The sequence below is a fragment of the Melanerpes formicivorus genome, unplaced genomic scaffold (genome assembly GCF_026170545.1).
Source record: "Melanerpes formicivorus ecotype bairdi unplaced genomic scaffold, bMelFor1.0.p_v2 SCAF_31, whole genome shotgun sequence".
NCBI classification, from domain to species: Eukaryota; Metazoa; Chordata; class Aves; order Piciformes; family Picidae; genus Melanerpes; species Melanerpes formicivorus.
Genome location: NW_027142383.1, coordinates 9,184,375 through 9,210,499, shown reverse-complemented (window position 1 = coordinate 9,210,499; position 26,125 = coordinate 9,184,375). Strand labels below are relative to the sequence as shown.

Genomic DNA, 26,125 nt, shown 5'->3' with positions numbered 1-26,125 from the left:
TAGCCTAGCAGTGGGGGGGGGGGGGGGGGGGGGGAAGGAGGATCCCTGGGGGTTTTGGGTGCACCCTCAGGTGGGGATGGGATCTCTCTGGGTCTGTTTTGGGGTTTCTCCTTGTCACTGTGTTTCTAATTCTCTGCACGCATTCACTGTTCTATTTAAACTTTCCACCACTTTTGCAATCCGTTTGTCTGAGTCGTCATTTCTGCACGTGGTGGGGAGGGGGTTTGCCCCAACCCATTACAGAACAATACTCGATCACATTGGTCAGCCGTATTGATTCCCATCTCCGTCGCCTCCGATAGCAACCCTGTGCCATCTGTGGAGAAAGAGAGGAGGGACAGGGGAGAGGAGCCCAGGGGGTTACCAGAAGATGCCAAATGCAGGGCAGGAGTTTTGCCAGGCCTGGAGGAGTGCCAAAGCCGTGGCAGTTTTCCCTTGGAGCAGAGAATCTGCAGGGTCACAGTCAGGGGCTGGAAGGGACCTTGAGAGATCACCCAGCCCAAGCCCTGCCAGAGCAGGGGCAGCTGTGCCAGGCTCCCTTCCCCACTCTCTGCCCAAGGCACAGCCAGGGGCTGGAGGAGCAGGTCTGGGTGCCAGAAGCCCACCTGTCAGGCTGCCCAGGACACTGCCAGCCCAGGACACTGCCCTGGGAGCAGCACTCAGCTGGAGGCAGAGGCCCCGAGGCAGAGGCCAGGAGGCAGCAGGGGTGGTTTATAAAAGGTACTTTTATTTGCCATCGGGGTGGCTGTCACACAGGGCAGAACATCTTTCACTAGTCAATGATTAGCAACACAACAGAGCTCCAGGCTCGCCAGGGCACCAGCACTGCACAGACTCAGACGCCTCCCCCCACCAGCCCCACCCTGCACGGGGAGGCACTAACAGAAACAAACACAGCCCAAAGAACCCAGACCTGGGAGGCTTGGCCCTGGGACTCCACTGGGGGCTGCCATCCAGTGCCTGAAGAGCTGCCCTGCCCCCCCAGCCTGCCCCCCAGCACACAGCCTGCCAGCACCACCCAGGCGAGGCCATGGGGGAGGGAGGCTAGGGGGGCCCTGCTGGGAGCACACGAAGCTGCTGTGTTGCAGGAAGCAACTCAGTTGCTGGTTCCCCAAAGTGGGAATGCTGGCCCCGAGCCTCCACAGCCCTACTGACACAGCACAGAGGAGCCAGGGGGGAGCCAAGGGGTGGGCCCAGGGAAGCCTGGGGAGCAGGGAGGGGAGGTGGAGGAGAAGAAGCTGGGTGGAAAGACTCTGGAGCTGCAATGCACTCCATTGCCACAGTTGACTGGAACACAGAGCACAGCCCACTGGCAGGGACTGGATCAGGTTTGGTTCTTCCCCAGAGCAGGAGGAGCTGAGAGTCCTCTCTCTGCAGCAGGGTCTGGAGGGGGCTGATGTGAAATGAGGCTACCAACACTTTCCTACAGCAGAAACTGCACACCAGGAAGGCCAGGACAGAAAGAGAGACCAACCCAAAACCCCAGATGAAGGAATGGAGGTTGGGTTGTTTGTTTGTTGGTTGTTGTTGTTGTGTTTCCCAAAGCTGCAGTGTGAAAAGACTACAAACTGATCTTCCATACACATGGATGGGTTCTGTTCTGTCTTTGCTATAGGAATCCCCAGGGGAGCTGGAAGGAATGGAGAGTGTAAAAAGGCTTCTGGGGGGGGGGGGGGGGGGGAGATGATGCCCCACGTGCAGCCCTCAGTTCTCTGCACCTTCTGCAGCATCACATTCTTCTCCTGCACTGTCTGATGTCCATAGCTGCCAAGAGAGGAAGAGCAGAGTCAGCTCACAGCACTCACAGGGCCCTTCCCCAGGGCTGCTCAAGGGCAAGCTGGATGGGGACTCAGCAGCCTGGGCTGGTGGCAGCTGGAAGACCACCAAGCCCATGGCAGAGCCCAGGGCAGGGGGCTTGGAGCTAGATGACCTTCAGGGTCCCTTCCAACCCATTCCATGGAGCTAGATGACCTTCAGGGTGCCCTCCCACCCAAGCCTTTGCAGGATTCTGGCTTGGGAATACAATCACACAGCTGTCTGGGTGGGAAAGCTCTCTAGGATCAAGTCCAAGCTTCAGCCCCACACCACCAAGGCCATCAAGCCACATCCCAAAGTGCCCTGATGCCCACAGAGCAGCAGGAGCTGTAACTGGAGGCAGGGCCCAGCTGGCTGGGCAGGGCCCTGGGCAGCTCCAGGCTGCTGTGCTCAGCTGCCAGCACTAGCCCCACACCTCTCCAGTCTGGGTGGCAGCTTTACAGAAGGGGTTGGGTTGGAGGGAACCTTGAAGCTCATCCAGTTCCAATCCCCCTGCCATGGGCAGGGACACCTCCCACCAGCCCAGCCTGCCCCAGGCCTCACTCATGAGCAACAGCAGTTCCCAAAGCAGCAGCTGGAAAGCTGAGAGTGAGGATCAGCGATCTGGGTGCTGAAGCTAAGTGTTTGGTGGTGCTGAGCAAGGGCAATTGCATGGCAGGAGTGCTGCACAGCACCAGACACTGCTGCATTCCCTGGGAGCTGCCCTAGAGACCCTGGGGGTCCAGTGGACACTTCCCTGCAAGGGTTAATCACCAGACAAACAGCAGCTCAGTTCTGTCCTTAAAGCCCTGAAGCTACTGAGCTGCTCTGCCTGTGAGCAGCAGGGAAAGGAGCAGGGCAGGGAGACAGAGCAGCCAAGAGCCTTTGTCTGAGGGAGGCACCAAAAGCCTGGGGAGGAATCACTACCCACAGACCACTCTCTGGCTCTAAGCTGCCTGCCTGTTGCTGCTCCAGCCGCACAGCCAAGGCCAGCAGGGAGCTGCCCAGGCTGCTGCTGCAGGCTGCAGCACCCAGTGGTGTAAGCTGGGCTCAGAGTCAGCCAGGGAAGCCCAGGGCAGGGTCAGTGCTGTGCTGTGCCCTGCAGCCACCCCGGGAGCAGTGTGAGCAGGCCGAGGGCAGGCTCGAGGGCAGGGGCAAGGGGCACTCACTGTGAGGTTGTCCCTAAGTAGCTGCATGATGAGAGTGCTGTCTTTGTAGGAGTCTTCGTTCAGTGTATCCAGCTCTGCGATGGCCTCGTCGAATGCCTGCAACAGCCCTGCCTCAGCCCTGCAGCAGCCTGCACAGGAGGCTCAGCCCTGCAGCCAGGCTGGGAGCACCTCCTGCTCAGGGCCCTTCATCCCCCATCAGCACAACCAATGGGAGCCCTGTAGGGGGCTCCTTCCTGCACGAGCCCAGGCCTGACCCTGGGGCCTGGCACAGGACCCCAGGCAGCCCCCCCAGGTACCACCCCTGAAGCCCCCCTCCAGGCAGCCCCAGGCACCTCCCCAGCAGGCCCCACAGAAAACAGCCCCCAGGCACCTCCCAGGCAGCCCACCCCAGAAAGTAGGCCCCCCATGCACCTGCCCCCCTGGAGCCCAGCAGCCCCCCCACACCTCCCCCCCTGCAGCCCCCAGCACTGACTGTCTTGGCCAGGGTGCAGGCCAGCTCGGGGTTGTTGAGGATCTCGTAGTAGAAGACAGAGAAGTTGAGGGCCAGCCCCAGGCGGATGGGGTGCGTGGGCTGCATCTCCTTCTTGCTGATGTCAAAGGCCTCCTGGTAGGCTCCCTGCGAGCTCTCTATGGTCTCTGTGCAGGGCAGCGCACGGCAGGGCCTCAGGGCTGGCTGCCAGGGCTGCACTGCTGCGAGCCCGGAGCTGCCCCCCTGCCAGGACGCTGCCAGCACAGCTCTGCTCTGCTGGAATGCAGGGCTGGGAGCAGCAGCAGCAGCCTGGGGTGGAGAAGCCCTCTGAGAGCATCCAGCCCAACCCCAACCCAGCCCCACCATGGCCACCAAACCCTGGTCCCAGAAGCCATGGCCACAGGGCTCTGGAACCCCTCCAGGCATGGGGACTCCACCACCTCCCTGGGCAGCCTCTGCCAGGCCCTGACCACTCCTGCACCAAAGAAACTTTTCTTCCTCTCCAACCCAGCCCTCCCTTGGCACACTCCAGGCCATTGCCTCTCCTTCTGTCACCTGAGCCTGGGGAGCAGAGCCCAACCCCAGCTCCCTGCAGCCTCCTCTCAGGGAGCTGCAGAGAGCAATGAGGTCTCCCTCAGCCTCCTCCACACTCAACACCCCCAGGGCCCTCAGCTGCCCCTCCCCAGCCCTGTTCTCCAGACCCTTCCCCAGCTCTGTTGCCCTTCTCTGGCCCTGCTGCAGCCCCTCCATGCCCTCCCTGCAGTGCAGCTGCCACACAGACAGGACACAGGGAGCAAAGGAAGCTGCTCCAGAGCAGAGGTGCTCAGGAGGCAGCTGGATACCCAGAAGCGAGCAGACACAGACCCTGAGGTGACTGCAGTGCTTCAAAGGCTCTGGGAGCTGAGGTGCAGCCCCCTGCAGCCGTGCATCACTGCCTGCAGGCAGCCTGCCTCACTGCTCCCCCCAGCTGCAGGGAGAAGCATTCAGGGGATGCTTCACCCCGACATGGACAAGGCTGAAGAGCAGCAGGATGCCAGCAGGGAGGGCAAATGTGGCAGGGATGTGTTCAGCCTCCCTTAGCAGCTCTGCTTTGCTCAGATCCCCACAGGAAGTGCAGCAGCACAGCCTGCCCTGAGCTGTGTCCCAGCAGCTCCCCAGCAAGCAGGGCAGAGCCCAGCAGCTCCAGCTCCCTGCCTGCTGCACCCAGGGCCGCTCAGGCCTGCAGTCTCCACCTGCAGGGGCTCAGCTGAGCCACAACTGCTCCCACTCAGCTGCCTCTCAGCTGGCAGCACGCTGGGGGTGGGAGGGGGCCTCTGGGGATCACCCAGCTGCAGCAGGGCAGCCGCAGCAGCTTGCCCAGGAGGGGAGGAGGCCCTGCTCCAGGCAGCCAGCTGTAGGCCTGCAGCAGCCTCCTCCTGCTGGGGCCTTGTGCACACTGGGGGTGAGCTACTGGCACCCCCAGCCCCCTGAGCCCCCCTGGCCCCCCAGCACTCACGCTTCCTGTCTTCCCCGCAGGCCACCTCGGCCAGGTACCGGAAGTAGTCTCCCTTCATCTTCAGGTAGAAGACTTTGCTCTCGGGGCTGCTGGCGTTGGCTATCAGGAACTTGTCCAGCAGCTCCTGGGGGCACACAGACAGCCAGGGGTCACAGCACAGACCCAGCCTCCCCTGCTCCCTGGGAGGGGCAGGCTCTGGGCTGGGTGCAGCTGCCTCAGCCCAGCCTGGGAAGGCACAGAGGCAGGGAGCAGGGGAGAGGAGCAGAGGGCAGGCCCAGGAACAGCCTTCCCAGCTGGGGCTTCCTGGGCAAGCTGAGCTCCTCTGCTGCCAGGGGAGAAAGCTGGCACTGGAGAAACCATCAGGTGCTGGCTGGAGGAGGCCTCTGCAGCCAGCCAGCCCAGCCATGCTCTGCTGGGGCTGAGCCATGGCCCTCAGCACCACCTCTCTGCCTCTGGAGCACCCCCAGGGCTGGGGCTCAGCCTCTCCCCCGGGCAGCCTCCTTCCTGTGGTGCTGGAGCAGGGCCAGGGAAGGGAGGCAGGAGAGCAAAGCTGGGAGCTGCCTACAGCCAAGAACCAACTCCTTCTCCCCAGCAAGCAGTGACAGAGCCCAGCCCCTGCTGCCTCTGCTCTCAGCTGTGCTCCTCAGACCTCTCCAGCCCAGCCCCACAGACAGCCAAGAGCTGCACCTGGGCAGCTAGCAGACTCTCCAGTCTGGCAGGGACACATCCTTCCAGCCCCAGAGTGCTCTCCATCCCCCCTCAGCTGATGCCAGTGCTGCTCCTGCTGCTCGCCAGGGCAGGGCTCAGGGGCTGCAGCAAGAGGAGCCAAGTCCTCCTCAAGGCTGCAGGGCCTCCCAGCCCCTCCAAATGGAAGGAGAAGGCAAAGGAGAACAGCAGAGGATTGCCCCCACAGGAGGGGCACAGCAGCTTGTGGCTGCCCTCCTTGCCTAGCCCTGCTCCGTGGGGCTGACAAGAGAGGGGACCTGGCTCCAGCAGGCTCAGGGGAGCCCCAGAGCTGCTTCACACCAAGAGCTCTGCAGTCACTCACTTGGGAGGCCAAGTGGTGGGGAAAGCAGCAGCAAGCCCCCCAGTCCTGCAGAGGGGGCAGCTGAGGAGGGGGGCAGGAACAGGACTGCCAGCTGGGGCAGCACCTACCCTGCTGCAGAGCTGCAGCTCTGGGGGCAGAGCCTGAGCCCTTAAGGAGCAGCTGCAGCCCTGCAACCCCCAGGAGCTAGTTCCAGCCCCATGTGCACCACCAAGCCAGGATGGCCTCAGGAGTGCCCAGGGGAGCAGAGCCCCCAGCTGAGAGCCTCTGCTCCTCCCAGGTGCTGGCAGGGACTTCAAACCAGCTCTGCTAGCAGGGCTCTCCAGCTGGGCACAGGCTGCTGCCACTGCACACAGCTCCAGGGAGCCCCTGTGTGACCGTTTGAGACTGTCCCCTTAAGAAAGGGAATATGGTGGACAGAAGTTGGTGAACAAAAAAAAAAGACGGATCTAAACTAATTTCATTGGTAGAGTGGGAGGAAGCACCTTCTGAACTGGGAGTGCAGGAGGGTATCCTGGGCACTCCGGCACCTTTTCTATCAGTCTTGCTTCTGCTCCTCCGCCGAGCAGCAGCTCTCTCTGTGCTGGGCTTTCGGCCAAGGCTTTGGCCTTGAAACTGGTAAGCTACAAAGGCCTGTATTAACTGCTTTCCAATTAACACATAACTGCTTCTAATTTTTTTTTTCTCTCTTTCTCTCTCTTTCTAACCCGCTCTGGGGAAAAGGGGAGAGAAGGGGGAGCGGAGGTGGGGAACCCCCTCAGCAGAGGGGGGAACTCTCATTTCTGTGCTACTCTGTTGTATATCTTTGTATATATTCCCCTGCATATCCTACATTGCTTTGTAAATATACAGCTCTCATTGCTTTGCTAATTCAGCTGTGAGGTTTTTTTCCTTTCCCTTCAATTTTCTTTCCCTCTACTTTACAGGGGGGAGGGAGGAGGCTTCTTGGCCTTACCCTTCCAACCCTACAACACCCTGCCAGGACACTCACAGGCAGGCAGCAGCCAAGGGACTGCTGTGGAAAAGACCCCAGGGCAGGGAGGCACTGCCAGCCTGGAGGGGGCTTCCAAGCACTATGGCACCAAGCCTGGCACCCTGCCACCCCCATCAGAGCTGACTGTGGGACCTCCTGCAGGGCTGGCAGAGCACTGCCAGAGAGCAGCCCCTGGCTGGGTGGCACAGGGATCAGGGAGGGCTGGAATGGGGCAGGGTCCTCACTGCTGTGTGCAGCCAGCAGCAGCTCCTCTGCTGAGTTCCAAAGCAGGTGAACAGAGTGGGCAGGGGGTGGCAGCCACCCCAGGAGCACTGCTGCTCTGGGCAGGCTCTCCAGAGTACAGCACACAGGGGCTGGGCTGGAGAAGCCTCGAAGCTCACCCAGCCCAACCCTGCTCCAGCTCTGCCAGGGCTGGGGCTGAGCCATGGCCCTCAGCACCACAGCTCTGGCTCTGGGAAACCCCTCCAGGGAAGGGCATTCAGCCACCTCCCTGGGCAGCCTGTGCCAAGCTCTGAGAACTCTTCCAGTCAGGAAGTTTCTTCTCATCTCCCACCTGAACCTCCCCTGGGGCAACCTGAGGCCATTGCCTCTCCTGCTGTCACCTGAGCCTGGGGAGCAGAGCCCAACCCCAGCTCCCTGTAGCCTCCTCTCAGGGAGCTGCAGAGAGCAATGAGGTCTCCCTCAGCCTCCTCTTCTCCACACTCAACACCCCCAGGGCCCTCAGCTGCTCCTCCCCAGCCCTGCTGCAGCTCCTCAGTGTCCTCCTTGCAGTGAGAGGCCCCAAACTGAGCCCAGGATTCCAGGTGCAGCCTCAGGTCTGACCCAGGGGCACAATCCCTGCCCTGCTCCTGCTGCCCACACCACTGCTGCTCCAGGCCAGCTGCTGGTGGCCTCCTTGGCACCCTGGTGACTCATGTGCAGGAAAAGCTGCAGAGACCTGAGGCTGGCAGGAGCCTGTGGAGTGCATTCTGAAGATGAACCAGCAGAGCAGATGGAAGCTTCCTGCCCCAGAGCCTGGCAGGACTCCTGCACACAGCTCCTTCAGGCTCATGGACAAGGGAGGACAGCACAAGACTGCTGGAGCAGGGCACAAACCCTGCTGGAGGCTGAGTGGCCAAGCAAGGCCCTGATTGCCCTCCCTGGAAGAGAGGCAGGAGCACAACCCCAGCTCAGCCAGGGCCTTCCAGCTCACAGGGCAGGCAGCTGATGCTTTGGGGGTGCAGGGAGCCACAGGGCCTGGCACTGGGCCTGCTGGGGGGGAGCCAGGGGGCCCAGGTGCAGGGGGTCTCCTGCAGTTTTCTGGGCTCACTCCTTCACCTTTTCTGACCTCCAGGCTTCCCTGCTGCCATCCCCAGGCAGGCCTGCTCCCAGGCTGCCCCCAGAGGGATATGTCTGTGCCCAGGAGGGGAGGGAGCCAAAGGCAGCCCAGCAGCGGCACTGCACACCCAGGGGACCCCCCAGGGGCTGTGCTCTCAGGACCCCCCCCCCCCAATACTTTGCAGCCACTCAGCATCTGTCCCTCAGCAGCTTGCTGTGGGTCTAGAACTTGAGGGGCAGCAGGCAGGGGCTGCACAGGAGAAGCCTCAGCTCCCATCAGAGCTCCTCAGACTATTTGCAGTCAGGAGGCTGAGGGCAGGCAGGGGCTGGAGCAGGTGACCTCCAGAGGCCCCTTCCATCCCAGGGCATTGCATGCTCCTAGGCTTTGCTCCTGCAGGTCTCAGCACCTTGAGGAATGGATCCAGCTTCCCCCACACCAAAGTGCAGCCCTCCAGGGGCAGCCTCTCAAGAAGGACAAAAGCTAACAGAAGAGAAGAGGCACAGGCAAGAGTGAGCTGAGCCCAGACAGTGAGCTGAGAGATCAGCTCCCAGCACAGAGAGAGACAAAGACTAGAACAGAACTGACCAGGCTGGAAGAGACCTCAGAGCTCATCCAGTCCAACCTCTCACCCAGCACCCTCTGATCAGCCAGACCATGGCACCAAGTGCCTCATCCAGGCTCTTCCTACACACCTCCAGTGATGGTGACTCCACCACCTCCCTGGGCAGCACATTCCCATGGCCAATCTCTCTTGCTGGGAAGAATTTCTTCCTCACCTCCAGCCTAAACCTCCCCTGGCACAGCTTGAGACTGTGTCCTCTTGTTCTGGTGCTGGGTGCCTGGGAGAAGAGACCAACCCCCACCTGGCTACAACCTCCCTTCAGGTACTTGTAGAGAGCAAGAAGATCTCCCCTGAGCCTCCTCTTCTCCAGGCTAAGCAACCCCAGCTCCCTCAGCCTCTCCTCACAGGGCTGTGCTCCAGACCCCTCCCCAGCTTTGTTGCCCTTGTTCAGACATCAGTTCCATCATCCCAGCTCTGGGGTCCCCAGCAGGAGAGGGACACAGAGCTGCTGGAGAGGGACACAGAGCTGCTGGAGAGAGTCCAGAGGAGGCCACAAGGATGCTCCAAGGGCTGGAGCAGCTCTGCTGGGAGCACAGGCTGAGGGAGCTGGGGCTGTACAGCCTGCAGGCCCTTCCAGCCTGAGCTGCTCCGAGCTCTGATCTCCTGGGTGTCCAAACCCCAGCAGTGGCCACAGGAAGGTTCTCCACTTGATGCCAACCTTGACATTTCTCTGCCTGCCTGCCCTGCCACCCGAGCCCCCTGGGCTGCCTTTCAATGCAGAGTGGCTCTCTGAGGGAGAGATTTGCTCAGGCAAGTGTTTGATCTCAGGGCACTCTGGGAGGCCTCCTTGAAGTCCCTGCATTGGTTGACTAATTCCCTGGCAATGCAGAGAGCTGTTCTTGAATCATTCCTCTGAGTCACAGCCCAGGCTCCCACAGAAGCTCTGCTGAGCCTGTGCTGATCATAGGCTGGGAGGGACCCCAGGAGCTCCTGCTCCAACCTTTCCAGGGCACAGGGAGCATCCTCTGCTCTTCAGAGAGGGCTGCTGGGGAGGAGGGCAGCGGCCCCTGCCTGGGGGCAGTTCATCTCCCCCTGCCCCTCCAGGCTTTCCCCTGTGTTTGGTGGTGCTTCTGGGTCCTGCTGTTGGAGGAGCTCCTCATGGAGCAGTGAGAGTTGGGAGCAGCTTGCCCAGAGTGGGGAACTTGCTGGGGATGCCATGGCTGAGCCCAGCAGGGCTTGGGAACAGCTCTGTGCTGCTGGCTCCAGCTGAGGCCTGAAGCTGCTCTCCCTGTGCTCTGGGGCTGTGGCCTGGCACAGTGAGCTCCTCAGGCTGCTCAGCTGCCCTCCAGCAGCTCTTCTGGCCCAGGTTGCTGTTGCCCTGCCTCAGGCCAGTGCTGTGGAGCTGAGCAGGGCCTCCTGAGCCTCCCCTGGTGCTGCTGCTCCTCTCCTCTGCCTGCAGCAGTGCCTGCACTCACCCTGCAGCTGGCCTGAGAGGCTGCTGCTGAGTGTTTGCTCTTCCAGGAGCTGGCAGAGCTCACTGCTGAGAGCCAAGATGAGTGCAGCTCCTGCCAGCTTCCCCTGCCTGACTTCCCTCCTCCCTCCACCTCCAAGGCTGCAGGGGTTGCTGCTGCTGCTCTGCATGAGGAACAAACAATAAATGCCAGTACAGAGCAGGGCAGCCCCAGACTCTGTCCCCTTCTGATCTCCATCCCTCCTGCTCTACCAGAGGCAGGCAGTGGCTGGCTGCAGTGGTTGGCTGCAGTGGCAGCAGCTCCCCAGCACTGCAGGGCAGGGCAGTGCTGCTCCTGCCAGCTGAAATCTGCAGGCAGATGCTGAAGCAGCCTTCAGCTCAGCCCTCTCTGGTGGTTCCCAACCTCCCTGCTGCTACCTTTGGCCTGCAGAAGAGTGGAAGCTGAGGGTTGGTTGTAGCCGCTGCAGTCTGGCAGCTTGATGCTGCTGCAGCAGAGCTCTTGTCTGGGGCAGCCCCTCCCTCTGCTGGCGGGCATGGGCAGAGGTGCTGTGGGGCGAGGCTGGCACCTGAGCCAAGGGCACTGCAGTCCCTGCCCCTGGGAGCCCTGTGGTGAAGCTGCTGAAGGCTCAGCACACCAAGCCCTGCGTTAATGCTGCCTCTGGACTTGGCTTGGCTATCCCAGGAGTGCTGGGGCAGTGCTGCAGGCATGGCCTTGGTTAACCTCTAGCAGGCTGCAGTACAGGCTGCATGGCTCACAGCCAGCCCTGGGGCTGGGAGCCTCACTTGTGGCACAGGGAGGAGAAGCCATAGAGTCACAGACTGCTGGGATGGCTCAGGCTGGAAGGGAGCTCAGAGCTCCTCTGCTCCAAGCTCCCCACCATGCCCAGGGACACCTCTCAGCTACACTCAGCTGCTCAAGGCCTCATCCAGCCTGGCCTGCAGCACCCCCAGGCAGGAGGCAGCCACAGCCTCCCTGGGCAGCCTGTGCCAGAGGCTCAGCTCCCTCACACTGAAGAACTTCTTCCTCAGCTCCAGTCTGACCCTGCTCTGCCTCAGCTCCAAGCCATTGCCCCTTGGCCTGGCTCCAGACCCCCTCAGGAGAAGTCTCTCTGCAGCCTTCCTGCAGGATCCCTTCAGGTCCTGGCAGGCAGCTCTGAGGTGCCCCTGGAGCCTTCCTTGTGCTCAGTTTTCCCCAGGTTCTGTACAAATCTCCCAGCTCCCCTTTGGATGTCTGCATTCTGGTGGTGCTCAAACTGCAGCTCCTGCCCAGAGCCCAGCCCTGACCCAGTGCCTTCCCTCACCAGCTGCAGGCACTCCTCACCCAGACCAAGCCCTGGCAGCCTACCCCAGGCTCCCTTGGCCCAAGCCTGCCAGGTGCTGGTGGAGCTGCAGGAGCCGGCCCAGCAGCCTGGGCAGGGCCACTGCCTCTCTAGATCAGGAAGCAGCAGCAGGTTGCAGAGGGGGCAGGAGGATGTGGATCCCCACCAGCAGACACCTCACTGGGAGGAGCTGTGCCAGAGTGAGAGCAGGAAAAGAACCACCCCAGAGCCTCCCCAGAAGCTGCTGGCAGTGTGGCTGAGGGCAGCCCCAGCACAGCCTGCTCAGCCCAGGCTCTCCAGCTGCCAGGCAGCCTTTCTACCCTCCCTGCCAGCACCTGCTGCCCTCCAGCTGCCCTCCCAGGAGTCCAGAAGCAGCTCTGAGGATAAGCTGAAGAGATCTAACAGATCTCTATGACCTACCAGCAGCAGCAGTGAAGAAATGGTGACCCTCCAGAGGAGGAGCCAAACCCATCCTGTGGCCCAGCTCTGGGAGGCAGCTCTGTGTGCACTGGGAGCTCCAGCCTCTGGGATGCTGACTCATGGATCAGAGGAGTGGTAGATGGAGAAGGAGAGAACAGAACTGGCATGGCCCTCAGAGGAGGGAGGGAAAGCCCCCAGGCTGGCAGTGGGGAGCTGCCACCTCCTCCCCAGGAAGTCTCTGGGCCAGCAGGGCAGCACAGGAAGCACAGCTGGGGGCTGAGGTCTCCACTGCTACCTGCTGCCTTCCAGGGGAGAGGGGGAAGAGAGGCCCAGCTGAGAGCAGAGAGAGCCTTGGGGGCCAGGGGGCACTCAGCTGGCACAGGCAGAGCTTGCCTGCCCCACAGGAGAGTGTGAGCATGGCTACCACAGCACTGCTGCCCACCAGTGCTGGGGCTGCAGGCCCTGCAGCACACAGTGTGAGATGGCTCAGCCCATGCAGGGCTCCTCAGGCTGCCTGTGCAGGCAGCAGCTCCCTGGCAAGAGGGCACAGCAGCCAGGAGGAGATCTGCTGCATAACCTTCTGCCTGGTAGAAGGGCAGAAGTTTGAGTCTGAGAAGGGAGCTTCATGCCCAGGGGACAGCTCTGGAGCAGAGCAGAGGCCACCAAGAGGGCTGCTGGCAGCCAGTCCCACAGGAGCCAGAGGCCAGAAACTCCTGTCACAGGAAAGGAGGATCCCTGCCTTGCAGCAGCCACAGCCTTGTCCCCAGGGGGAAGGTCTGCCAGCCTCACTGCACCTGCAGCTCCTCTGCAAGCTGTGGGCTCTGCCACAGGGCCTGGGCAGCCTGCTCTGGTGGGAGGAGGGTCAGGGGGCTTGGGACAAGATGACCCTGGAGGGTCCCTTCCAAGCTGATGCAGCCTGTGGAGTGTGTTAAGGGATTGACTCAGCTGGCTCCTTCAGCTCCTGACCCCCAACCCTGCAGTCAAAGGCAGCTCATCTGCACTGCCTCAGTGAGCCCCAGAGGCCAGCAGGCCCAGGGGGCAGCACCCAAGCCAGCACAAAGGGGTCCCCAGCACCACCCCCAGGCACATGAGGCAGAACACAGCAGAAGAGAGCTCAGTCCCCTCCAAACCACTCAGCTCTCAGTGCAGGTCTCCTGCCCCAGCAGGCCTCAGACCTGCTTCCTTCCACAGCTGTTTCCTCCTGCTCCCCTAGCAGCAGCATCAGACAGCAGCAGAGCCTCAGAGGGCAGAACCACATCAGAGGGCAGCTCAGAGGGGCAAGGAGGCACACAGCCACCACTGCATCACACAGCCACCTCAGCAACTCACGCTCATGGAATGCCTTGGGCTGGAAGAGGCCTCCCAGCCCCTCCAGCCCAGCCCCAACCCAGCCCCCCCAGGGCCACCAAACCCTGGCCCCAGTGCCACAGCCACAGGGTTCTGGAACCCCTCCAGGGATGGGGACTCCACCACCTCCCTGGGCAGCCTCTGCCAGGGCCTGACCACTCCTGCAGCACAGGAATTGTTCCTCCTCTCCAACCTAAGCTTCCCCTGGCACCTTTCAGGCTCTAAGATGGGGTCCAGCAACCTGCAGCTGCTGATCTGTGACGCCTCAACTCCCACCACAGAGCAGCTTTGCTGTCCACAGTATTTGGAGCCTGCTGCCTGGGGCTCTGCCCCGTGTTGGGCTGTCCTGGCAGCCTTCACCCCGATGCTATTTCATAGGCACTGCAGAGTGCTCCTGAAGGGCTGCCCTGAGCAGTCAGCTGGAGCCTGACCAGGCTAACCTCAGCCTTCTCTTCATCTCCCATCCTTGCTTCAGCCAATAATATTCTATATTGAAAACAAAGAACCAGCAAACCACCTCCAGAAGCCCTCTGGAGAGGACTTTCCTGCCTGAGAAGCAGGGGAGGTGCAGAGCCAGCTCCCTGACCTGCCTGCAACAGCTTACAGGCCCTGAACAGAGTGGGGGGGGCTCAGCTCCACCTGATCCTCTGGAGACAAACTCAGTGACCAGAGGCAGGCAGGGGCTGAGCTCCCTGCAGCAGCTGCTTGGTGCACAGCACACACTGACCCCTGCCCCATCCACACCCCAAAGACTGCAGCTGGGCTCCCCCTAACCCCTCTGCAGGCTTGGGGCACAGGGCAGAGCACAGCTCAGCCTCCCCCAGCAGCAGCTGCAGAGCCTCCTGCACTGACTTCCCTACCCCAGCACAGCCACAGCCACAGCATCCTCTAGGCTGGGAGAGACCTTCCAGGTCCTTGAGACTGACCAACCACTGTCTGAGAGGGGCCCCAGCCCCCCCCGAGGGGGGCACCACCACACCACCCCCTGCATGCTATTGCCCAGTCGAGGTGCCAGGGTTACTCTGTGGCTGTAGCTGCCTCCTCCCTGGGGCTGTTCCTGCCCAGGCTGGGGCAGCTGAGCAGCATGGCCCCTGGCCCCCCGGGGGGTGGCCCCCACTCACCAGCACGGTGGTGCAGATGGACCTGAGCTCGGCCTCCACCTTCTCGCGGTAGTCCTTGATGAGCTGCAGCTTCTTGTCGCCGGCGTCGGTCTTCTGCTCGATGCTGCTGATCACCCTCCAGGCGGAGCGCCGCCCGCCCACCACGTTCTTGTAGGCGACTGAGAGCAGGTTGCGCTCCTCGTTGGACAGCTCCGCGCCCTGCTCGGTCACCGCCTTCATGCAGGAGGCCATGTCGTCGTAGCGCTCCGCCTGCTCCGCCAGCTTCGCCTTCTGGATCAGCTCCGCCTTGTCCATGGCGCCGGGCACGGGGCACAGCACACCTGCGGGGCACCGGGCACGGCGCTGCCACACCGACCAGGGGGCACCAGGCACAGCACCACCTCAAGCACCATCTCCAGCCACCATGGCTCCACCCCGCGGCTCAGCACCATCTCTCCCTGCTGTTTCGAAGCTCCCCAGCCTCAGGGTCCGGCTGAGCCTCTGCTTCCCTTCCCTATCTCCAGCAGCCTGTCGTGGAAGCACAGCCTGCAAAGTCCTTCCCTTCCGCAGGGCTCAGGCCGCAGCCTTCCTTCCCCGGAGCCACCCCAGGGGCTGCTGGGCGAGCAGCGGTGCCGGTGCCGGCAGGGTGCAGCCAGGGCCGGGACTGTGCTCTTGCTGCCTCTCTGTCTGCCGCTCCCGCGCGGGTTCGGCAGCACGGGAGGAGGCCCCGCAGCCTGTGCCGGCCGTGCCCAGAGCCGGTCCCGGTACAGGCGGCACAGGGCAGGGCTCCGCGCGCGGCGTTCCCTGGGCAGCGGCGGCCGGAGCTGGCCCCGGGGCGCGGTGGGGGCTCAGCACGGCGCCCGGGCCCGGACCCGCTCGGCGCCACGGCCGGAGGAGCCTCCTGCCGGTGTGGCGGGGCCCAGGCCTTTCCCGCCCGCAGCTGCGACCTGGGGCCCGATGTGGCGGCGCGGCCGTGGGCAGCTCTCAGGGCGGCGGCGGGCGGGGCTGCTCCGCGGGCGGCAGAACGCAGAGAGGAAACGGCGGCCCCGGCGGGTGCGAAATGGCGGCACCGGCCTCCTGCGCCTCCCGCCGCCCACGGCCGCCCAGCGCTCCACACCGCCGACACAAAATGGAGGACGCGGCAGCAGAGGTCGGCCCGAGACTGCTGGTGGGACGCGGCACGGCGCTCACCTGAGTCCGCTGCGCTAGGCCGGGCGGCACCCGATGCGCTGCTTGCCTCGGGGCTGTGGCGGAGAGAAAGAGCCACTCCCGACTCCAGCCACAGCCAGCGCTCAGGGGCGTCGCCACGGCCGAGCCCGGCCCGCGCCGCCAATCTACAGCCCGGATTTCCAGACGGGCTCCGCCCTTCCGCGCCCCGGCAGCCAATGGGAGCCGAGCGCGCCGCCGCGGGGGCGAGCGCAGGCAGGGCGCAAGCTTGGTTGGCTCGTGGGGTGTGGCTGGGGCCACGGAGTCTTCTCCAATTAGATCCAGGATGAGGTGACGTCACTGTCCCCATGGTGATGCTACTACAACCTCTTCTTCCTCCCCCCCCCCCCCCCCCCCGGCCCATCCCGTCCCTCCTCCGGGCTCGGCTCGGCCCGGAGGAGGCAGCTGCGCCCCGCACTCCGCCGGCGTTTGGCGGCCGCTGCTCCTCTGGCCGCGGCTCTCCGCTCAGCGGGCAGGGGGCAGCTCCCGCAGCAGCGTTGGCGGCGAGCCCGGCCCGGCCTTGCCCGGCGACCCCGGAGGGTCTGGTGCGGGGCGGCTCCGCAGCACGGTTGGGAGGGGCGGACATGGCTGTGGGCTGCCGCGGGGCTGTCGCCGGCGGGAGCGGCCGTGCCGGGACAAAGTCCAACGGCTGGCGCTGCCGGGCCGTGCCCCGGGGCTTGCCCCGAGCTGCTGTGCCGGACCAGGCTTCCTCCCCGCTGGCAGCCTCTCTAAAGCCATTCTCGGGCCAGAGGGGTCCCCGGGCAGTGCCCATTGCCGAGGGCCTGCGCAGGGCTTGGCAGTCGCTTCGCTCTCGACAGAGTCACCTCTGAACTGCACCTTCGTTTCCAGGAGGTCAGGTGCGTGATGAGCACAAGCTGCAGGCTCAGGTCCCTGCTATAACGTCAGAGTAATAAAACGTGAGCCATGTGGGGATGGCGAGCACGGGGCACATCCTGCTGCCCTGCAGCCCTCCTCCCCTGCAGCCCTGCTGCCCCTGCCCATGCCTCGCAGGATGTGGCCAGGCCAGGCTGGGTTTGTGCTGCCTCTGCATCCAGCACAGGCAGCCCTGGTGTGGCTCCAGAGCCTCTGGGATCCACCAGCGTCCTCCTGCCTGACGTGGTGAGATTCTCACCTGGGGTTTCAGCATCACCTAATATAGTCATGCCCAGGAGCTCAGCATCCAGCTGCAATGATGAACACTCTGAATCAGCCCCAGGATGTTGTTGTCTCAACTCACAGGGCTCTGGATCCCTGTTGGGACTGGGGCTGGGAACAAGGCACTCTGTTCCTGGCTGGGGTTTGGGAGGCACCCTGCTGCCTCAAGGACCTTCTGAGAGCACCTTTCCTAATGGGACTTGCAGACAGCAGTATGGCAATGTGCTGCTCCCCCCAGACGCTGCTGCCTTGGAAACTTACTACGGCTTTTATTCTTCCTCTTGACTCCTCCTCGTCCTTGGGTCCCCTCACTTCCACCACGGTCGCTGGTGGTTGTCTCCATGACACAGGAGGCAGAGGCCAGGAGCGGAGCAGTTGTGCAGCAGAGCCTTTTGTGGTGATCATCCATCTCCAGCAGACAGAAACCCAACCTGTAAGGCACAGGGGGGAGGATATCATCCCCCTGCAGACCCTTCCTGCCCTCCAGCAAACCTCCACTGCCACCCAGCTCAGTGCCCTCTGCAGCCTCCCTGGGGGAGCCTCCCTGCCCTTAGCCAGGCCACTGATGAAGACATTGCAGAGACCTGGCCCAGCACTGAGCCCTGGGGGACATCCTGCTGCCCAGCCCCCACCTGGACTCAGTTCCAGTGCCCACCACTCTGTGGGGCTGGCATCAGGCAGGTGTCAGCTGTTTCCCCAGGGGACCCCCACCACCCAGCAGCAGTGATGCTGCAGAGCCCTGGTGAGAAGGCAGGGATCTGCTGTGTGAAGATCAATAAAGGTTAGGAGGAGACCTGCTGTTTCCTGAGCAGGGTGAGGAGCAGGGATGCAGAGCTGTTAGCTCTGGAAGTCGATGTGTGTGCAATGGGCATGAGCAAACCTCTGCCTGCCTCCTGCCTGGGGCTCTTCAAGGCCAGGCTGGATGAGGCCTTGAGCAGCTGAGTCTAGCTGAGAGGTGTCCCTGCCATGAGCTTGGAGTAGAGGAGCTCTGAGGTCCCTTCCAGCCTGAGCCATGCTGGGAGTCTATGAATTTAAGCTGGGGCTGAGGAGGTGTGGAGGTTGCAGAGGGATGAGGCTGTGGAAGAGCTGCCCAGCACTGAGGGCAGGAGCCTGGGAAGTTGTGAGAGTCTAATAAGTTTGTCTCTCTTTATGTGAGTCAACAAAGATAAAGTGATAGCAGAGCCACTGGAAAGAAGGTGGAAAGAATCCTGTCCACCAATCCTGGATGCAAATCAGCTTGTGATTGCATCGTGATAACACGGGACTACAACAATGGACCCAAGGACCCAGCCATCACACCTTTAGGGCAAGATAATCTCCACCCATCAAGTACCCTGGGCAGGGTGATACAATGGGTTTTACCACCTGTTTCCTGAGGTGTAAGGAATGTGGGGAGCCTTGTCTGGATGGAGACGGGGTAGATGGAGATTCCCCCCCCTCCAGCCAGGATCTTGCCCAAACACACAGCAATACACAGAACCTAAGGATTATTTCCTGCCACTGGAATTCCTGAGGGACAATATTTGAATACATACCTAAGGACTAAAAACTGTATAAAAGACTGGAGCAACTACTGGTTTGTAGAGAGAAACAGAGGAGAAAAACGGGGAGAAAAGCGGAGATGAAGGAAAACACAGGAGACGGGCCAGGCCGCTGAGAAGAGAAAGCCGGGACAATGCTGCTCCGGAGAAAAGAAGCTGCCCGGAGGACCACAGCTCCAGCCAAAGCCTCAGCACCCTTTCTCTACAGACCCAGGCTGCCCAGAGGAGCCTCAGCACTGTTCCTGTATCAACCCAACATCTCCCCAGAGGACCACAGCTGTTGTCCAGCAAAAGCCTCAACACCGTTTCTCTACAAACCCAACATCTCCTGCAGCACCTTTCCTCCACAGACTTTAACTGTCTTGGGGGGGATGAGGGGTGTGGAAATATAATTCCTTTCCTCTTCTCTCTCTCTTCTCTCTCTCCCTCTCTCTCCCTCTCTCTTTTCTCCCTCTCCCCTTCTTATGTCCACTTTATTTATGTAATAAATAGTCTAGCTGTTGATACTTTGGCCTCGTTTGTGCCTTTAATTTCACAACACGGGAATACTTAAAAGAACTGTGTCTCCGGACCAAGACATTTAGTGTCTCCGGACCTTGACAGAAGTGCAGCCTGATCCAAGTGCTTTTGCCATGCATTTGCCTCAGACAGCAGAAAACTGAACTCCAGGAGCCTTCCACCTCAGCATTTCTCTTCCTTGTTGCTTTAATTGCTCATTCCAAGGAAGCTTTAATGGCTGCTCCACTGCAGAGCATTAGCCTCCCTGGGTGACAGACCCAACAACCACTGCCTGGAGCACTGCAGCAGTGCCAGTGCCTGCTGCCTGCCGATGGCTTTGCCCCTGGCACACCACAGTGGCACGGGTGGCATTGTCCTGTGCCCAGGAAAGTGGGAAATGCCAACAGGTCTGGGCACAGCAGTGGGAGACAGAAGCATGGAATCAGACTGCTGAGGCTGGAAGAGGCCTTTGAGGTCACCAAAGCACTCCCCCAGAGCTCACAGTGCCACCAGTGCTGCTGAGCCACTGCCACCAAACCACAGCCTTCAGCACCACATCCAGGCAGCTCCTGAACACCTGCAGGGATGGGGATTCCAGCACCTCCCTGGCAGCCTGTGCAGCACCTGGGAACCCTTGCTTGGAAGTACTGCAAGAAGGGGCCGCTTATTCGACCAATTTGATCAGCGGATTCCAACTTTATTGAGCATCAGACACATCTTATATACAGTTTGCTATAATTATGCCCACTTGGCAACATACTATTGGTTGCTCTCTAACAGGTTACATCATTGTTTTCACAACTCTGTGGAATTCTTCTATCCGGCCTAATTGCTCTCTTTCCCAGATCTCGCCTCCTCCTTATCTTGCTTGCCTCCCATCTCAGGGGCAGCTGGACTTCAGCATACCAAGCAATCAGCACTTTCTCACATCTCTTACGGCGCCACTATATTATCAACAGAGAATTCTTCAAGGCCTGAATTGCACAGGTGTTCCTGGGACCCAAGGCCCCTCTTGCTCAAAACAATGCACAACAGGAAGAGATGGTTCCTAATAGCCAACCTGAGCCTCCCCTGGCACAGCCTGGGGCCATTTCCTCTTGTTCTTGCTGCATGTGAGCAGAGCCCAACCCCCCCTGGCTCCAGCCTCCCCTCAGGGAGCTGTGGAGAGCAATGAGGTCAGGGGCATGGCAGGGGGCTTGGATGATCCTCAACATCCCTTCTGCCCCAAGCCACCCTGAGTGTCCCTGCCCATGGCAGGGGGTTGGGACTGGGTGATCTTCAGGGTCCCTGTCAACCCAACCCATTCCATGAATTCCCTGAGCTCTCCATGCTAGCTCTGGGCTCCAGCTGCCTCCCCTGTGCTCCCAGCTGCCAGTGCAGATGCAGGGCAGAGAAGAGAGAGGCCCAGGGGAGATCTGCAAAGGCTTTGTGTGCAGCCAGCCCGGTGGGGTGCAGGAGAGGAACCTCCTGGGGCTCTCCTCCACCGATGTCTCCTGGCAGACACAGCACAGTGAGGCCCCAGGGCTTTGGAGCCACTTCACAGGAGCTTCACTGGACCTGCTTAGGACCAGACCTGACCAAGCTGTCTGTTTAGTGCCAGGGGCACAGAGCATGCTACTGCTCAGCCAGCAGCCTCCCTCCCTCCAGGCCAGCAGCAGGACAGCTGAGGTGAGGAGACAGAAGTGAAAGTAAGGGAAGCAGGGCTGAGGGTACAGCTGCAGAGAGGATGAGAGCAGGGAGGAGCTGAGGTGCAAGGGGAGGGGATGGGGCTCAAGGTAAAGTAGGGGCAGAGAGGCAGGCAAAGAGGGCAGGAAGCAGCAGGGGAGCAGGAGAAGGAAGTCCTTAACCACCAGAAGGAAGATGCCTTATCGACATAAAATCCCTTCTCTGGCTGCTGACTGAGCAGACCTCAGTCTGGTGGCACAGGACCCCCAGAGACTCCTTGCCTTTGCCATGGGACTCCTGTACCAAGGGAGTCTCCATCCTCCTGGTGGCCACCATTTAGGTTCTGGTCCATGGTAGTAAGGTCTCCCCTGAGCCTTCTCCTCCCCAGGCTGTCTCCTGTCACTCTGGTAAACACCTGAACCCCTGGCCCTGGGCTGTAACTCTGCTGGAGGCTGAGATGTCCCTGCAGAGGCTGTGCATTGCCTGTGCTCCTGGGTGCTCTCCCACACTCCAGCTGAGGGGCCTGGGGGGTGGGCTGCCAGGATGCTGAACATGAGTAGGTGCAGCTGAAGCCAGGGGGAGGTGGATTTTCAGCACATGCTGAGGAGCAGAAAGCATTTAGCAGGCTGGAAGTGAAGGGTTGGAAGTGTTCACCACTCTGCAGACTAAGGTCCACCTCTGCTTGGCTCTGATGAGGTCACAGCCTGAGTGCTGGGGTCAGGTCCAAGAAGGACATTGAGGGCTGCAGCAGGTCCAGAGAAGCCAGGCAGGACTCTCCTGGAGCTGCTTGGGATCTGCCCTCACATCACTTGCTGAGGTCACCAACCAGGAGCCAGGTCCAGCAGCTTCCTTCCCTTCCTCAGGCTATGAGCAGTCCTCACTCTGGCCAGAGGCAGCACCCTGAGCCTCTCCCCTGCCTTGGCACTTTGCTGGGGAAAACCTGGAGAGGCTGCTGCCAGCTTGCTGCCAGCCTGCACCAAGGGAGGAGCAGAGGGCTGGTGAAGCCTCCTGCCACTGCTGCCTCCAGGGCCGAGGGCACCCCCCTGGGATTCTCCATGTCTGATTACTTGGAGACAAAGGGAGAGCCCAAAGCTGGGGCAGTTTGCCTTGCCCAGCCTTGCCCCCAGCCTGGCTTGGCACTGCAGCTCCTTGCCAGCAGGACCTGGCTGTGGTTTGATGCCCAGCAGCTGGCAGGCAGGGGCAGAACCTCCCCAGCTATGCTGCGTGTGGCTGGCTTGGGTTGGTGTCCCTCTGGCTTTCCTCACTCAGCTCTGGCTGCTCTCTGGAGGTGCAGAGGGCCAGGAGGCAGTGCTGGGGTGAGGAAGGAAGCCAGGCAGGAAGGAGCCAACAATGGCCTGCAGAGAAACAATTCCCCTGGAGAGAAAGGGAGAGGGAGGCTGAGGCATGGAGAGGGACCCTGGCTCCAGCCCCTGTCTGGGAGGCTCCTTTGGGAATGCTGGGGGGGAGGGAGGCTGAGCTGGGCCAGGCTGCAGCTGGGGGATCAGAGCAGCACAGAGCTGCTGAGGCTGGGGGAGAGTTCTGAGCTCCTCAGGTCCAAGCCCTCACCTGGAGCTCAGGCTCACCACTGCCATGAGCCACAGCCCTCAGCACCGTGGCCCTCAGCACCACATCCACACAGCTCTCAAACAGCCCAGGCATGGGCACTCCAGCACCTCCCTCGGCAGCCTGGGCCAGAGCCTGGGCACATTTGCTGGGAAGAGATTGTTCCTGATAGCCAACCTGAGCTTCCCTTGGCACAGCTTGGTTTATTCTATGTAATTCTATGTAATTCCCAGGGCCCCCAGAAGCCTCTCCAGGGGAGAGCTGCCCTGGCTCAGGGGGGTCCGTGCCACACAAGGTTCTTTATTTAGAATAAACCTTTATTTAGAATAAACCAAACCAGGTTGGAAGAGACCTTCAAGATCATCGTGTCCAACCCATCAACCAATCCAACCTACCCAAACAGCTAATCCATGGCACCAAGCACCCCATCAAGTCTCCTCCTGAACACCTTCAATGATGACGACTCCACCACCTCCCCGGGCAGCCCATTCCATAGCGCAATCACTCTTTCTGTATAGAACTTCTTCCTAACATCCAACCTGAACCTCCCCTGGTGCAGCCTGAGACTGTGTCCTCTTGTTCTGGTACTGGCTGCCTGGGAGAAGAGACCATCATCCACCTGTCTACAACCTCCCTTCAGGTAGTTGTAGACAGCAATAAGGTCACCCCTGAGTCTCCTCTTCTCCAGGCTGAGCAACCCCAGCTCCCTCAGTCTTTCCTCATAGGGCTTGTGTTCCAAACCCCTCACCAACTTTGTTGCTCTTCTCTGGACTCGTTCCAGCAAGTCAACATCCTTCCTAAACTGAGGGGCCCAGAACTGGACACAGTACTCGAGGTGTGGCCTAACCAGTGCAGTGTACAGGGGCAGAATGACCTCCCTGCTCCTGCTTGCCACACTATTCCTGATGCAGGCCAGGATGCCATTGGCCCCTTGGCTGCCTGGGCACACTGCAGGCTCATGTTCAGCCTGCCATCGACCAGTACCCCCAGGTCCCTCTCTGCCTGGCTGCTCTCCAGCCACTCTGACCCCAGCCTGTAGCTCTGCATGGGGTTGTTGTGGCCAATGTGCAGAACCCGGCACTTGGATGTGTTAAATCTCATGCCGTTGGATTCTGCCCATCTGTCCAGCCTGTCGAGCTCCCTCTGCAGAGCCTCTCTACCCTCCAGCAGATCAACTCTTGCCCCCAGCTTGGTGTCGTCAGCAAATTTACTGATGATGGACTCAATGCCCTCATCCAGATCATCAATAAAGATGTTAAAGAGCACAGGGCCCAGCACTGATCCTTGGGGCACACCACTAGTGACTGGCTGCCAGCTGGATGTGGCACCATTCACCACCACTCTCTGGGCTCGGCCATCCAGCCAGTTCCTAACCCATCGCACTGTGCTCCCGTCCAAGCCATGGGCTGACAGCTTAGCCAGCAGTTTGCTATGGGGGACAGTGTCAAAGGCCTTGCTGAGGTCCAGGTAGACTACATCCACAGGCCTCCCCACATCCACCAGGCGGGTCACCTGATCATAGAAGGAGATCAGGTTGGTCAGGCAGGACCTGCCCTTCCTAAATCCATGCTGGCTAGGCCTGATCCCTTGGCCATCCTGTAAGTGCTGTGTTATTGCACTCAGGATGACCTGTTCCATGATCTTGCCTGGCACTGAGGTCAGGCTGACAGGCCTATAATTCCCTGGCTCATCCAACCGGCCCTTCTTGTGGATGGGCACCACGTTGGCCAGCTTCCAGTCCTCTGGGACCTCTCCAGTGAACCAGGACTGCTGGAAAATGATGGATAGCGGCTTGGCCAGCTCATCTGCCAGCTCTCTCAGCACCCTAGGATGAATCCCATCTGGTCCCATGGACTTGTGGGGATCCAAGCTGCTAAGGAGAGTTCCAACCACCTCCTCATGGAACATAGGGAAACTGTGCAGCTCCCTGGCTCCTTCTGCCAGCTCTGCAGGCCAGCTGTCAGGAAGACGTTCTGTTCTTCTAGTAAAAATTGAGGCAAAGAAGGTGTTAAGTATCTCTGCCTTTTCCTCATCCTTTGTTACAATGTTCCTCTCCGTGTCCACCAAGGAGTGGAGGTTGTCCTTTCCCTTCCTCTTACTATTAATGTATTTATAGAAGGACTTTTTGTTGTCCTTCACAGTAGAGGCCAGTTTAAGCTCCAAATGTGCTTTTGCCTCCCTAATTTTCTTCCTACAAGACCTAGCAACATCCTTAAACATTCCATGGGTTGCCTCCCCTCTCTTCCAAAGGTGATACACCCTCTTTTTTTCCCTCAGTTCCATTAAAAGTTCATGAACCATCCAGGCTGGCCGTCTGCCCCAGCGGCTCATCTTCCGGCACATTGGCACAGCCTGTCCCTGAGCCTTCAACAATTCTTCATTGAAGTAGGTCCAGCTCTCCTGGACCCCTTTGTTTTTAAAGGCTTTATCCCAAGGAACCCTCTGAATTAGTTCCTTGAGTAACCCGAAGTCTGCCCTCCGGAAGTCCAGAGTGGAGGTCTTCTTGCTGCTCCTCTTGGCTTGACCAAAACCCGAGAATTCAATTATCTCGTGGTCACTGGACCCCAAACACCCTCCAACCACCACATCGCCCACCAGTCCTTCCCTGTTGGTGAAGAGGAGGTCAAGCGTAGCCTTGCCCCTGGTAGGCTCTCGCAGCACCTGGGATAAGAAGCTGTCCTCCATGCATTCTAAGAACCTCCTAGACTGTCTCCTCTCTGCTGTGTTGAGATCCCAGCAGATGTCAGGCAAGTTGAAGTCGCCCATGAGAACAAGGTCCGGAGATCTTGAGACAGCCTTAAGCTGCCTATAGAATGCTTCATCAACATCTTCCTCCTGGTTGGGTGGTCTATAACAGACTCCAACCAGGGTGTCTGCCCTGCTGGTCTTCCCTCTAATTCTTATCCACAAGCATTCAACCCGATCGTCCCTAATCTCTGTCTCAATGGCATCTAGTTCCTTCCTGATGTACAGGGCCACCCCTCCACCCCTTCTTCCTTGCCTGTCTCTCCTGAAGAGCTTGTAACCGTCAATTGCAGTGCTCCAGTCATGTGAGTTGTCCCACCACGTCTCTGTGATGGCAACTACATCATAACTTTTCTGCTGCAGCAAGGCTTCCATCTCCTCTTGTTTGTTACCCATGCTTCGTGCATTAGTGTACATGCACTTCAGCTGGGCTGCTGGTTTCACCTCTGACTCTAGCTTGTTGCCCCCAGACTCTTGCCTGAGGGGACTAGTTTCAGCCCCTTCCCCCTTCAAAACTAGTTTAAAGCCCTGTTGATGAGACCTGCCAATTCCCTACCCAGGATCTTTTTACCTTTGGGGGACAGGCCGTTCTCATATACAGTGATCTTTCCCCTTCTCTGGGACAGATGTACTCTATCTGTTGCCAGCTGGCCTGGTGCAGTAGAAAGTTTCCCAATATCAAAAAAACCAAAATTCTTTTGACTGCACCAGCCTCTAAGCCACTTGTTAACTATAGCTGCTGACCTGTTCCTTACGGTATTCCCTCCTGCAGCTAAGGGTATTGATGAAAAAATTATTTGTGCCCCTGACCCCTCAACCAGGTCTCCCAGGGCCCTGAAGTCAGCCAGGGACAGGCAGAGAGAGAGAGATCTGCTCTAGGTTGCCCCAGGGCTTGTGGGAGTGAGCACTGAACACAGCTCAGTCCTGCACACACACAACCATTGAAGGCTTTGGGATGCAAAAGGCCTCCCAGATCCTCCAGTCCAGCACCAACCCAGCCCCACCATGGCCACCAAACCCTGGCCCCAGGTGCCATGGCCACAGGGCTCTGGAACCCCTCCAGGCATGGGGACTCCACCACCTCCCTGGGCAGCCTCTGCCAGTCCCTGACCACTCCTGCACCAAAGACATTTTTCCTCCTCTCCAACCTGAGCCTCCCCTGGGCAACCTGAGGCTGTTTGCTCTCAGCCTATCACTTGTTGCAGGATGGAGGTGAGGAACAGTTTCTTGCCTGCAGGAGAGCTGAGGG

The 26,125-nt window shown here is 60.3% G+C and overlaps 1 protein-coding gene across 1 annotated transcript; it reads right to left on the bottom strand.

The window, feature by feature from the left end:
- Positions 1-707: 707 nt before the first annotated feature.
- YWHAQ (tyrosine 3-monooxygenase/tryptophan 5-monooxygenase activation protein theta) lies at positions 708-15,800 on the bottom strand. Its single transcript, XM_068155333.1, has 6 exons — positions 15,695-15,800; positions 14,525-14,844; positions 4,928-5,051; positions 3,436-3,599; positions 2,964-3,059; positions 708-1,764 (listed from the first exon to the last, which is right to left on the bottom strand). The coding sequence occupies exons 2-6, from the start codon at positions 14,816-14,818 to the stop codon at positions 1,705-1,707; spliced, it is 738 nt and encodes a 245-aa protein (XP_068011434.1). The 5' UTR covers positions 14,819-14,844; positions 15,695-15,800; the 3' UTR covers positions 708-1,704.
- Positions 15,801-26,125: the final 10,325 nt, after the last annotated feature.